At 35.9% G+C, this 14,885-nt stretch overlaps 1 protein-coding gene across 1 annotated transcript in view; it reads left to right on the top strand.

The window, feature by feature from the left end:
- The first annotated feature begins 1,349 nt into the window (after positions 1–1,349).
- LOC148943455 (RNA-binding protein Musashi homolog 1-like) overlaps positions 1,350–14,885 on the top strand; it is a 141,459-nt gene continuing 127,923 nt past the window's right edge. The window contains exon 1 of the mRNA XM_089101678.1: positions 1,350–1,560. Within this exon, the coding sequence (XP_088957804.1) occupies positions 1,376–1,560 (185 nt within the window). The 5' untranslated portion in view covers positions 1,350–1,375. The remainder of the gene's footprint in view (positions 1,561–14,885) is intronic.

The raw sequence follows: 14,885 nt of genomic DNA, 5'->3' as shown, positions 1-14,885 counted from the left end.
TTTCTTTCTGGAAATCAACTACGCTGAACAAAATGGCTATCTCAAATTTTTCATTGGATGTGTTTGGGGGAATTATGGGCGTGGGAGGGCTAGTTGCCCTCCAATAACTTTCGACTATGAAAATGGGCACTATCCTTTTGAATTTCCAATCGGATGAGCCTTTTTTGAAGTTTCTACGACAACGCCTTCTATAAAAACCTTATATGCCCCTAGGGAATAACTTAAAACCCTTGCCCTGAGGGCTGTGGGGGAGTGTCCTCCGCAAAAAATATTTTCTATCTGGAAATCAATTACGCTGAACAAAATGGCTATCTCAAAATTTTGATTGGATATGTTTGGATGAATGATTGGGGGGGTGCGGCTAGTTGCCCTCCAATCACTTTCGATTATTAAAAAGGTCACTAGCCCTTTGAATTTCCAGTCGAATGAGCCTGTTTTGAAGTTTCTACGACAACGCCTTCTATAAAAAAAAAACTTATATGCCCCCAGGGTATAACTTAAAACTCTTGCCCTGTGGGTTGTGGGGGAGTGTTCTCCTCAAAAATATACTTTTTATCAGGAAATCAACTACGCTGAACAAAATGGATACCTCAAAATTTTGATTGGATGCGTTTGGGGGAATGATGGGCGTGCGGGGGGGGGGGGCTAGTTGCCCTCCAATTATTTTTTACTATTAAAAAGGGCACTAGAACTCTGGATTTCCAATCGAATGAGCCCTCTTTGATGTTTCTACGACGGCCCCTTCCGTATGAAGTGCCTCTGGGGAAAAAAATAATAATAAATAATAAAACATTGGAGCCGTATGACCTTTACTATAGGCAACGCTACAGCGTTGCCTCTGATTATTTGCAGGGACGAACCTCCATTTTTTTTATTGGGGGGGGGGGACAAGAGGGGTCCATATCTGGATAGTCAAACGGCATGGGATGTATGATATTTTTCTTGTCATTATTGGGGGGGGGCAAATAGCCCCCCCCCCTCGCCACCGCAAAGCGACACCCTTGATTATTAGACCAATAAAAAGTACGAAAGTTTTTTAATTGTGGCTGCTTTTAAGGTAAACTCTCTGCTTGTGCTCTGAAGCTCACGTATTACTATCCTCCGCCTACTCCAATGCTTTACAATCTAGAGTAGGGTAAAGGAGATAAAGATTCGGAGAATAATAGAAACTCCTCTAAATAATTGTCTTTTCATTCATACTAGATGAGTTTTTTTTTTTCTCCCTCTAACTCATGCCGCTTCTTCAAAACTGCCGGGTGCGCAACTCCAAAAGTCCTCATTTTACTCGTTCTTCAACTAAAATGAAACAGTCTTAATTCTACTAGTGAAGCAGACACAGAATATTACACTGGGTTCATATTATTTCAACCCTGACATGCTAGCTTTGGGCAATCCGACAATGTTCCCCCAAGTTGGAGGAATGACTATACCGCTCCCCCCGGGATTAGGGATACCGATTTATCAACAACTTATTACGAGGCCTGATACGGGTGGAGTTTTAAAACAAGAGGATTTACAATATCCGCAAGGACTGCAAGTTATGAGAGCTTCTACAGACTTGTAAGTCAAACGAATAGTTTCTAATTTGTACCAGGGGTGGGCAAATGTTGGGAGTAAGCCACCTTGCATCCCCAATATCTTGGTTTTTGTGGGTAGTCACCAAGGCCGTACCCAGAGAGAGGGTCAGGGGGGTTTGAAGCCCTCCTTCCCTCCCCCCCCCCCCGAAATGTTAGTATGTCTCGTAAAAACGTAACAAAAATGGATATAAACAAATTTTGTATGCCTTTTTTTGATTTTTTTTTGTCTACCCCCCCCGGATTTTTTTTAAAGTAAAAACCCCTCTGAAAAAAAATCCTGGGTACGGCCTTGGTAGTCAACCTCAGAAAAATATGTAGCAGTCTTGGTACTTGTCGGTTATTCGAAACACAATCAGAAAGTAAAGTTTTGTTAATCCTAATGAAATATATCAAAACATGATGATAAAATACTTTAGAAATAAAATTATGGAAACCTAAACTAACCTAACCCCCTTCTAATGTGCAAATATATAGCCCAAATTATACAACCCCAATGCATTCTGTCCAAGTCCAATGTATTGTATCATCCGTCACTTGTTTTTGTAGCTATGAAACCAGTTTTCTAAGATGTAACCTAAGCGTAATTCTTGAATGTGTTTCCAATAACCGACAAGTACCGCAGTCTTCATGTTGTTCGTATACAATTTTAAATTTTGGTGAATTTTAGCTACACTTCCCTCCAAAATACTTGGAAACCCCAAATAGCATTCGTACCTAATCAAGGACTTCATTTTGGAGAAAGTTGGGTGGTTACTCCCAATTAAGGCCCAATTAAGACTGAAAAAGGGCAGAAATGCTTTGAAAAATCAGTAATAAGATTTCGGTACTGTTCTAAAATCCAGGACACATGCGAGAAGTGAAGTTTGGTTAATGCTAATGAAATAAAACCAAATAGGATGAAAATATAATGGTTTATGAACAAATTTGGGCTATATAATTGCACATTAAGGGGGGGGGGGGGGTAAAGCATTTCCGTATCAGCGTGTTCCGTATTTAATATATGCTATGCTATAGCCTCACCCCCCTAATTTGCAAATATATAGCCAAAAATTTGTTAATAAACTACTATATTTTCATCCTATTTTGTTTTATTTCATTAGCATTAACCAAACTTCACTTCTCGCATCTGTCCCACACTTTATTTTAGCATCCATGGATGCTTTAATTTTAGCATCCATGTTCATTCAATCACTTACCATTGCAGACTAATAGGTTTTTATCTGATGTTAGCATTATCACTTCTCGCATGTGTCCTGGATTTTAGCACAGTACCAAGAATTCTTTCCATTTACCAATAAATTCCAGGCGAATTGCAAGACTAATAGGTTTTTATCTGATATTAGCATTATCACTTCTCGCATGTGTCCTGGATTTTAGCGCAGTACCAAGAATTCTTTCCATTTACCAATAAATTCCAGGCGAATTGCAAGACTAATAGGTTTTTAACTGATATTAGCATTATCACTTCTCGCATGTGTCCTGGATTTTAGCACAGTACCAAGAATTCTTTCCATTTACCAATAAATTCCAGGCGAATTGTAATTTTTGCTGATTTGACGAAATTCAGCTACATCCTCTCTGAAACTTGGCCACCTCGAAAAGCGTAGGCTATATGCCTAATCATGGGTACTTTGAGAGGGCGAGTGGATCACTCGCAAATAAAGCCGAAAAAATCATGAAACATGTGCAAAGAAAGATATTGTTTCCTGGAGAAGGAACATGGCAGTGTTTTTATCTGTCTTAATCTCCCCTGAAACAGTGTAGAAACACTTTGAAAATCGATGAAAAGAATTGTGTAAATTTTCCAATAATTTCCCCAAAAATGGTAATTTTTTGCTACTTTGACAAATCTCAGCTGCACCCCTTCTTAAACTTGGGCGCCCAAATTTGCGCACACTCATGTATATGATTTTTGGGAGGGAAGGAGATCACTCGCAATTAAGGCTGAAAATTGATGATCTATGTGCAGAAATGGACAAGGTTTCCTGAAAAGAGAAAAAGACAACGTTTTTATTTGTTTTCCTTATAGGAAATTTTTGCTCTTAGAGATACTGCTCTCTTCCCAAAGAAAATTGAAAAGGGGTCTCTGTGCTGTCCGAAAAACAAGAGGTTGCATGCTTTCTGCCATATGTGCAAACGAATGTATGCCTCCTACCCATTCCTATGCCTTCGAACATACATCCGATCCATGTCTCTTAAGTATGAGAAGTGACTTACTATGTCAATCTTAACTAAGATTACTTACCACTATTAACTATCCGGCCGTTCAAAGGTAAAAACATATATATGCATGAAAAAGACACTTTCCTTAGATATACCAGTGAATTCAGCTCAAAGAGGCGAATCAAATGGTACATTCCAGAATGTCCTAATAAAATCCCCTGCAGATTTTTCTGGTAAAAACACGTACCTGCAGCATTCTGCCCCGTTTGCCAAAGTTGAAAAATCTACATTTAGCAGTGTCAGCGAACTTTGGCATGTATCTTAATTGCATAATTGGAACGAATACTGTCTAAAACAGGGATAGCCAACCCACATTATCTTGCGGGCCCCTTTGGAAATGCATCATAACTCCGCGGGCCGCCTAAAAATTATATATACCCATATAAAATTATATATAATTATGTATATTGGATTTAAACCTATTATGGATATTTTTTGCAGTGACAAATTGAAAAATAATGAATTTTTATTAATTATGTTTACTGTTATTTTTACATATAAACATAGATAATATAATGATAATAATAATGATATTAAATGCAAATTATAAGAAATATGTAATACTAAAAATAAAACAAATAGCGAAATAAAAAAAAATTCATAAAAAATATTTATTTCAATAGTGCGGCATTTGTTTCTCCACTTTTTCACTTAGCTTTTGCGAGTTGATCTCAATTTGGGTATTTGCATATCGTAATTGGCGTCGAAGATTAGCGTCCGTTATGTTTTTTGTTTATGTCCGTTATGTTTTCCGTTATGTCCGTTATTTTGTATTTTATCAATTTCATTTTCGAAATAAAAAAAAACGATTCGCAGGTGTAAGTTGAACCAAAAGCGCTAATAACTTTTTGTGCCAAATTACTTGAATTGGATAACTTTTCTTTTTTGACGTAAACGTTAAAAAAAATATATGTTTGATTATGAATTTTTTAAACAAGCATTTTAATTCATTATTGCACTGTATGTCAATCAGATCCATTTGGAGATATTCCGAGACAGACTCAATTTCAACATTAAAAGGAGATGAATATATTTTAAAAATTTTGGTGTTTTTTCCAACTCTAAATTATTGAATCGGCTTTCAAACGCATCCACAAGTTTTCATATTTTTTTCGCATATTTAATATAATTGTTACATTTTGATTTATTGAATTTTTTCAATATTGGAAAGTGGCGAGCATTATAAATTTTGCCTTGTGATTCAAATAATAACAATTTCTTCTGAAATGCTCTGATGTGATTAAATGAATTGACTATGATATTATCTTTTCCTTGGAATGATATATTTAATTCATTGAGTTTGTTGACAATATCCACTAAAAGGATGAATTCAATAACCACTCATCATTTCTTAATTCTGGCACAGACCTTAATTTGTCATTCATAAGCAAATCAATTTCTTCTGGTAAATGATATAATCTCTGCAAACATCTTCCACGACTTAACCATCTGACTTAACTGAAGTATACACCGTCACCGTGTTCTGAATCTAATTCTTTCAGCAAACCCTTAAATTGTCGATGCACAAGCACATGTGATCGAATATAACTCACTGTTTTTATAACTCTACTTGCATAACATGATACTTCGACAATACTTAGGCTATACAACATATTAACATAATACTTGAGCTGTATACATCGATAAACACCATTGTTAAGAGTTAAACATAGAATCTGTGATGTTCCAAGATTTGCGCGAATCATGGGGGCGCAGAATATAAAAGTGTGATGGATCTCGCGGGCCACAAAAATGTTTACGGCGGGTCGCGGGTTGGTCACTCCTGGTCTAAAACCAATCCAAACAGCTTTTCACTTCAATCCTGTGTCTTGTGTGGCACAATGCTTGAAAAACTTTGAAGACCATTTCTCGGAGTAATGAAAAGTGTATATACAAGTTTTTACATTTGGTCGGCCGTACCGTATGGTACCTCTTAACTAAAATTAGAATTTCAGAAAAAACTAGAATGTTAGGTACGACATAAAGAGTCCTATATTTGTCCTATATTTGAAATCCTGTCCTATATTTGAAAATTAATCATGGCCCACGAATAGCTTCCATGATTTTAGTCACTTACACTGAAAACACTCGAAATAAATTAATGATTATTTGTGTTGTAGGGTCCATCAAGGCTTTACCCGAAGGGAGGTTTCGACCCCCCCCCCCTCGAACTGTTTGTTTGACTCGTAAAAACGTAACAAAAATGGACATAAACAAATTTTGTATGCGTTTCTTTAGGTTTTTTGTGTAGCCCCCCCCCCGGAAAAAAAAAATTTGAGTAAAGTCCCCTCCGAAAAAAAAATCCTGGGTACGGCCTTGGTGTCCATAGGCGAATTGTAGCCCTTATCCTCCAAAAAGTATTTTAAAATTATATGTAACTGAGTGCTCTTAATTAATTATTAATTTATTACCAAGCACTCTTAATAAGAGACATTTCTCCATGAAATGGGTTTGACATTTTGAGTTAAGCACAATCCCTCTAACCAAGAAAAAAAGTGTTCTTGATTTCATACCCCTCCCCCTTCTCGAAATGAAAAATAATAATCCATATGTTTAACATGTGACGGTTATATGCAAAGTACCTTACATTTGAAGAAGTGTATCTACAGGAAGTTTCTGGCCCCCCCCCCCGTCCTTTTACCAATAAAAACACTGAAAAGAATTTTTATTGGAGAAAATGTGGCTGTATTATAGCCAATGCCGTATCCAGGATTTGTTTCGGCGAGGGGGGTAAAAAAGATTTTGTTTAGGGGGGCTTACAAAAAAATAAAACTTGCATCAAAATTTGTTTATATTAATTTTTGTTACGTTTTTATGAGCCGGACAAAAAATTTGGGGGGGGGGGATTTAAACCCCCTCCCCTGGATACGGCCTTGATTACTTGATTATTGTTGTAAGTAGGCTAAATAACCTTTCCGGGTATGTGATTTATACGAATTAATTTTAGTGGCCCCGAATAAATACGCGTATATTTAACGTAATTTTTACAGTACTACTGGTCTATAAAAAGTACCCTACGCCTAGTTATTTGTTGGCTTTCATAGGGCTTATCGGCATAAATTAAAAGATTACTAATTAGCTCTTCCTGGAAGGCTATTATGTCTGGCAATTATGAAAGAGCATCCGGTCATATATTTATTCTTGAAGTCAAGGTAAGATCTAAGGGAAAGTGCTGCTAATGCTTTTGGGGAAGTTGACAGCTGTCTATTATATATATATATATTAATTAAAAAAACTTTTTCCACAGAATAAGTTTTTCAAAGTAAAGTAAACAACTCCATTAAACAAAAAATGAGCAAACATAAAATCAAATAATTTACCAAGCGTGTAACTACCACATCGATAAATAAATGAAACCCAAAACGAATAGAAATTACAATAAATAACCGAGTCAAACTCAAAACGAGCAGAAATCAACCTGAATTGAGCCCAAAACCCACATGCCTTCCCATGGTCAGAATATAATTTGCACTCTACTGAAAAAATATAAATGTTTTTACTTTTATAACTTTAACAAGTCAAATAATATTAACATTTTGATTACTAAATATCAGTATATGTATATTAAACTGACAATGCACTTTCATTTGTATTTTTTTCAGTAAAGTGCAAATTATGTTCTGGCCTTGGGAAGGCATAGGGGTTTTGAGCCCAACCCATGTTAATTTCCGATCGTTTTGAGTTTGACTCGGTTATTTATTGTAATTTCTGTTCGTTTTGGATTTCATTTATTCATCGATGCTGATTTGTGGTAGTTACACGCTTGGTAGAATATTTGATTTTATTTTTGCTCATTTTTTGTTTAATGGAGTTCTTTACTTTTCTTTGAAAAACTCATTTTGTGTAAAAAGTTTTTTTTTAACTAATTTCTGCTCGTTTTATATTGACATAGTCTTTTCAGTGAAAAAGAAAATAATACTTTAAATCTTTTCGTTTTTTTAAAGCCTTTATAGTTTGGCCTGCTATTTGTATGCTGAAGAAAAATTTTCAGCAACTTTTAACAACATACACCCTTTTAAAAATCTGGACACAAATAGTACTGTTTAATTTGGTTTCATACCTCCTCTAGTTGACCTGAAATGGAAAACTTGATACCATTCGCAAAAAAATCTGTTTACTATCTTTGATACCTTGGATACACTTACGCTATCTTGATTTGGTTAAATTGTAAGAGCAGAAGTAACCCCGAAAGTTTAAACATAATACCCTCAGTCGTTCTTGGGATACTCCTGAGGCGCCTTATTGGGATTTAGCATTAACACAGTGCATTTTGATTTAATCTTAAGGCAACATTTAGTTTTTAAACATAATTGGCAAATGGGAGGATGAGTGTAGGAGGGGGATTAGTTGCCCTCCAATCACTTTAGATTATTAAAAATGGCATCAGCCCTTTCTATTTTCAATCGAATGAGCCCTTTTTGAAGTTCCCACGACAACTCCTTCGATACGAAGTGCCCTGGTCTAAACAACAACACCAAAAATAATACATTATACCCACGTCGATGTTTACTATAAAATGTCAAGCCTTCCAATTACTTTCGACAATTGAAAAGGGCACTAGGCCTTTCGATTTCCAATCGAATGACTCCTTTTTGAGTTTCTACGACAACGCTTTCTATAAACACCATATATGCCCCCAAGGCATAAATTACAACCCTTACCCTAAGGGCTCTTATGGTGGTTGTCATCCTCTAAGATCTAGTTTCCAGAACTTTCAACTACGTTAAACAAAATGGTTATCTCAAAATTTTGATAGGATATGTTTGGGGAAATGGTAGGCGTGAGAGGGGCGTCAGTCACTCTCCAATCACTTTCAATTATTAAAAAGGCACTAGCCCTTTCAATTTCCAATCAAATGAGCCCTTTTGAAGTTTCTACGACAATGCTTTTAATAAAAACCTTATATGCCCCCAGGGCATAACTTACAACCCTTGCTCTGAGGGCGGGAGGGCGGGTTGTCATCCTCAAAGACATAATTTCCAGAAGTTTCTACTACGTTGAAAAAATGGGTATCTGAAAATTTTGATTGGATGTGTTCGGAGGAATGGTGGGCGTGAGAAGGGAGACTAGGTAGCATCCAATCACTTTCCACTATTATAAAGAGCACTATCCATCTCAGTTTCCAATTGAATGAGCCCCTTTTGAGGTTTTTACGACAACGATATATATACGAACCTTATATGTCCCCAGGGCGTAGCTTACAATCCTTGCACTGGGGGGTTTGTCATCCTTAAATACATAATATCCAGAACTTTCACCTACGTTGAACAAAATGGCTATCTCTACAATTCGATTGAATGTTTTGGGGAAATGGTGGGCGTGAGAGTGGGTAAACTACTCTCCACTCACTTTCGACTATTAAAAAGGGCAATTTCAATTTCCAATCAAATGAGCCCTTTTGGAAATTTCTACAACAACTTTCTATATAAACCTTGTATGCCCCCAGGGCATAACTTACAACCCTGGCACTGAGGGTTCTGAGGGGGTATCATCCTCAACGACCTAATTTCCAGAACTTTCAACTACGTTGAACAAAATGGACATCTAAAAATTTTGATTGGATGTGTTTGGGAAAATGATGGGCGTGAGAGGGGGGTTAGTTGCCCTACAATCATTTTCGACTATTAAAAGGGCAGTAGCCCTTTCAATTTCCAATTGAATGAGCCCTTTTTGAAGTTTCTATAACATCACTTTCTATGAAAACCTTATATGCCCCAGGGCATAACTTACAACCCGTGCCCTGAGGGCTGTGGGGGGGGGGGGGAAGGGTTGTCATCCTGAAAGACTTAATTTCCAGAACTTTCAACTACGTTGAATAAAATGGCTATCTAAAAACTTGATTGGATGTGTTTGGGGAAAAGGTGGGCGTGAGAGGGGTGTTAGTTGCCCTCCAATCGCTTTTGACTATTAAAAAGGGCACTAGCCCTTGGATTTCCAATCGAATGAGCATTTTTTGAAGTATCTACGACAACGCTTTCTATAAAAACCTTATATGCCCCCATGGCATAACTTACAACCCTTGCCCTGAGGGTTGTGGGGGAGTGTCCTCCTCAAAAACATATTTTCTATCGGGAAATGAACTACGCTGCACAAAATGGCTATCTCAAAATTTTGGTTGGATGTGTTTGGAGAAATGGTGAATGTGGAAGGGGTGTTAGTTGCCTTGCAATCACTTTCGACTATTAAGAAGGGCACAAGCCACTCCAATTTCCAATCGAATGATCCCTTTTCAAAGTTTCTATGTCAACTCCTTCGATACGAAGTGTCCTGGTCTAAAACCAAGAAAAAAAAAATAATCATACATTGTGCCACCATCGTTCTTTACTTAGGCAGCGCTATTGCGCTGCTATATTATATATATATATATATATATATATATATATATATATATATATATATATATATATATATATATATATATATATATCTGGTAGAAATGAAGATTTTCATGCATGGAAAAGTTTACATTAAATTGCTTAAAGAGCAAAAAACTAGTAATTGCAAAAATATTTGTATATATTTTGACAAGAGATTACAACAATTCAGAAATCCTAAAAAAAAAAAAAGTTTGAGGCTTAGTTAACGCGGAGTACCACGTCATGCTGTTTTCATTTCATAGTCCCTGAAAAAATTTCGAAGTTAAAAAAAAACACTTCTACAAATGCTGTTATTCTAAAAAAAAAAAAAAAATCTCGTGCAGCATACGTCAGTTCAGAATTAATAAAGTTATAATGTAAACACAAAATATTTATGTTGCCTGAGCAATAATTTTAATGCTTTAGTTCAAACATGAAAAATACCTGAAAATTTAAAAATTAGTTTGATTTTTGATTAGTTAAAGTGACTGGCTACATCGAACGCAACCAGTGAACACAACCAGTTGTATAATGTCAAAAGGAAGGCTCAAAAAGCGAAGAGTTGCAATTATTACAAATGATGATTCTTTGGAACCACTTGAACTATCAAACGTGGTAGAACCGAGAGAACGGCCCAAACATATTATATTTACAATGGGTGAAAATGAAACAACATGGACGACCAATACGGGTAGCTAAAGCAAAGGGTATTTCTAAATTGTCTCAAGTAATCAAAATTCAAAATGAAGAAGAAAGACAAATGCGGTTAGAAGATATGCAACAGCGAGTATCAAAACGTATAAAAAATGAAAATGAAGAGCAAAGACACGGGCGGTTAGCAGATATAAGAAAACGAGAATTAAAGCGTGTCCAAAATGAAAATGAAGAGCAAAGACACGGGCGGTTAGAAGATATGCGAAAGTGATAATTAGAGCGTGTCAAAAATGAAAATGAAGAGAATATAATTACTGAGGAAAAATCAGGAAAAGAAGTTCACACATCTCAAGTTACAGTGGACTCTAGTAAAGGTCAACTTGGATGTACTGTACAACGACATCAATTTCCACTTCCACCCGCACTGGCCATGACTGTACAAAAGTCGCAAGGCCAAACTTTTGAATTTGTTTGTGTCGACCTTAGTTCTCCTGTTTTTAATCTAGGTATGTTATACCTGGTATTTTCTCGTGTTAAAAGACAACGTAGCTTAAAAGTTCCGCAACAACCCTTGGAAAATTAACGACGAACATATAATGAAGAGTGGAAGGAAGCCCTGACAACTGCCAATAAAATGTGTTAAGAAATTCTGCATCGAAAGCATCTTTTTTTTCCTTTTTTTTTCTCCGCAGTTAACGGGGCACTGGAATATCATTGAGAACTGTTTAATGGCTCATTTCAAAGAAAATCGTAATTGTTTTTGTAATTAAAAAATTATTTTTAGAGTAAAATAAATGTAATACGTTTGATTCCTTATTTGAAAGGAAATTGCCACATCTACGTGCATCTGTAAATAACAAAACACAGTATTTAAAGCAAGATCAATATTCCGACCAGAAACTAAATTTTCGTATATAAGATTATGATATACTTTAAAGGGCGTCTTGGGTAACAGCTTTGACAAAGTAGTTTGTTGTTTTATTAGTTCCTGATAAGATAGTCGAAGGCTTATTCCTGTTTGTAACACTGTGACATTTCATCCTCACGTCAGCCTAAAAGGCATAATTACTTGAACCTTCGACTATGTTGAACAAAATGGCTATCTGAAAATTTTGATCGGACGACTTTGGGGAAAAGGTGTGTGTGAGGGGGACTAGCTGCCTTCCAATAATTTTGGTTACTTAAAAAGGACACTATAACTTATAATTTCAGATCAAATGAGTCCTTACCCGATCTTCTAGAATCACTGGCTCGATAAGTTCACCCCTGGGAAAAACAAACGAAAAACAAACACAAATAAACACGCATATGTGATCTTTCGTCTGGCAAAAAATGGAAAATTCCAGCCTACTGCGTCATTGGTGCTTAACTGAAAATTACTAATATTATATATATTTTCTTTTGTACTTATTAGAACATTGAAAATAAAATAAGAACTACAGTGAAATAAAATGCTGAACTGATGAGCTTTCAGCTGTCAATATCATTATACATAAAATATTCAGTTTAATTCTAATAGCTAATGAAAATTGTAACTGCAGTTTGAGTGAAACTAAAAACTTCACAACAAAAATAATAACGTTCTTGATTATGATTCAATTTAAAAAAGGTTTAGATAAGCTATAGCCCTAGAAAAGTACAAACTAAGCCCTATAATGGTTCAAGTTCATAGTGAACAGAAATTGCAATGAATAAATAAATGAAACCTTCAGCGATTGAAATTAAAATGAGCACTAAATTTAAACATAAAATTAACAAAATTCACCCCAAATAAGAGTTGGGCGTGCCCCTCCCCATGGCTAAATCAGCTCTAAATATTAGTTTCATTTGCATTGTACTCATGGGCGCCCATAAGCTGAATTCCAGGGGGGGCAAACCGCTTCTAATTGGCACTTTTAATGATATATAATCGAAATGTCAGAACAGATATATAAAAATAAGGCAGCATCATTCAGCCAGGGGGGGGGCAGGAGCCCCCCCACCTGCCCCCCATATGGGCGCCCATGATTGTACTGAAACTCTAATATGTTCAGGAAATATTTTTTTATCATATAAAAGAAAATCAAAACACTGATCGTTTTCAAATAGCAAACTAGAATAAATCAAATAGCAAAATAGAATAAATACAATAGAATAGCAAAATTTCAAATAGCAAATAGAAGGGAAAGTCGTCATTAGTTTTTACTTTAATTTTATTAAGTTCAAAAATTTCCTTCGTATTTTTCTGTCGATTGTTAGCTTCGGATGTTCAATTGTACTCAATTCTTGTTTTCTTACAATTCTTCGTCTAAACTGTCAATATTATTGTTAATCAAAGTCATGCGTTCTTCTGTGACGTTAGACTCCAGCTTTGTTCTACAGAGTAGATAACAAAATGTGATCCATTAATATCACCGCTCCTATCAAGCGTTTTATGACGTTAGACTCCAGCTTCTGTGACGTTAGACTCCAGCTTTGTTCTACAGAGTAGATAACAAAATGTGATCCATTAATATCACCGCTCCTATCAAGCGTTTTACCAATCGCTGTGATTGCGGTTTGATCGATATCGGTTTTTTAAGTAAGTAAGTATGACGGCACTAGGCCGTCAATTTGCAAACTGGCAGTGCTGATCTCCATTTCGTGGCCTTTCAGCCAGGAAGTGCAATTGGGGGCTAGGAGCCAGCCATTCTGTGCTGTCGCATATCCTTTGTGCTATAGGTTTCTTGTGGGTTCGATTTCTTGTGGGGTAATTGCAAGATGATCTTACCAGTGTTTCGAAGTCCTTTTTTCATTTACTCCACTTTGATCAAGAAACGTTTTCAAAGGATGTTTATCTGCCCGTGATTCGAAATGTTTTTTTTTACCCTAGCAATGGGTAAAAACTTCAGAGAATGTTGACAGTTCTCTGAAGTTCCCTGGTTTGACAGTATAATTACAAGATGATCATATCAGTTTTTGAAGTCCTTTTCTCATTTAGTCCTTTTTTATTTACGACTTTTATCAAAAGGGACTACGCTGTTGAAAAAGGCTTATATGATTTAGCTTTAATCCTTGGCAAGCTATTGCCTATGCAGTCCCATCGGTAATTTTCATAAATTTAGTACAAAAATCATACTCGATTCTTTCTTGGGGATGAAAAGCACGTAGAAGTTGACTGGTCAGAAACAGCCAGACTTCGTAATGGTTTTCCGAATAGCCAGTAAATAAAAAACTTATCTTTTAAAAAAGATATAACTTCGTAGTTTGTAAACAGCCAGACAAAATAAAAAAAAAACTTATCTTTTTACAAGATAATATCACACATAGTTCAATATAAACGGGGACATCGGTAAATTAAGATAAGGATATAACTAATTTCCAGGAATGTCCAACAGAGCTATCTCTCATTAGAAAAAGCTACCAACTTTGTTCGAAGCACGCTCTGGTTTTAATCATTCTCATTACTTATAACATTGTTATACTTTTCTCAACAAAATATTGTAACAACATATAAACAACAAATATTGTAAGTTTGACGAACAAAACTGTTATTCTTTTTCTTTTTTTATTACTTATCTGCAGAAGGTGTAGCCAGGCACATACGCAGACATTTTTGGGGAGGGGGGGCAAATCGCTCATTCTGTGACAAGCATCAGACACTTATGGGGAAAAAATGATGATATTTTTGGGGCGGGGAGAGTGGGCCCGTAGCACCCTGCATGTGTGCGAGGGTGTAGCCTATTACCTACGTATTTAAGGTGGTTACAATCAATCTATCAAAATGCCAATCTGATTACCGCCGCATTTGTTTAGTTATTGTTATTGTTGTTTTTAGATCATTGTTGTTATTGTTGTTGTTTTTTTTAAATCAGTAGATCAATTTATTGTTTTTAGAACAGTAGAGTACCGTCTTAATTCATGCAATAATATTCGTAAGGTTTCTGTAACTGCATGAGTATTGCTTGTATACAATGATTGTGATGTAGATCTACAGTAGCCTTTATAGATTAATACTAAAATATGCTTAGTATATACATCTATAGTAAGATGGGGTTGGAAAACGAGTGCCAATTTACCAAAATGTAGGGGAGGAGGTCCAAACGCATTTTTCTAA

The sequence above is a fragment of the Artemia sp. Qi Xiang Cuo genome, chromosome 15 (genome assembly GCF_049724085.1).
Source record: "Artemia sp. Qi Xiang Cuo chromosome 15, ASM4972408v1, whole genome shotgun sequence".
Classification (NCBI taxonomy): domain Eukaryota; kingdom Metazoa; phylum Arthropoda; class Branchiopoda; order Anostraca; family Artemiidae; genus Artemia; species Artemia sp. Qi Xiang Cuo.
The sequence above is the reverse complement of the archived record's forward strand: the minus strand, read 5'-3'. Positions and strand labels throughout refer to the sequence as shown.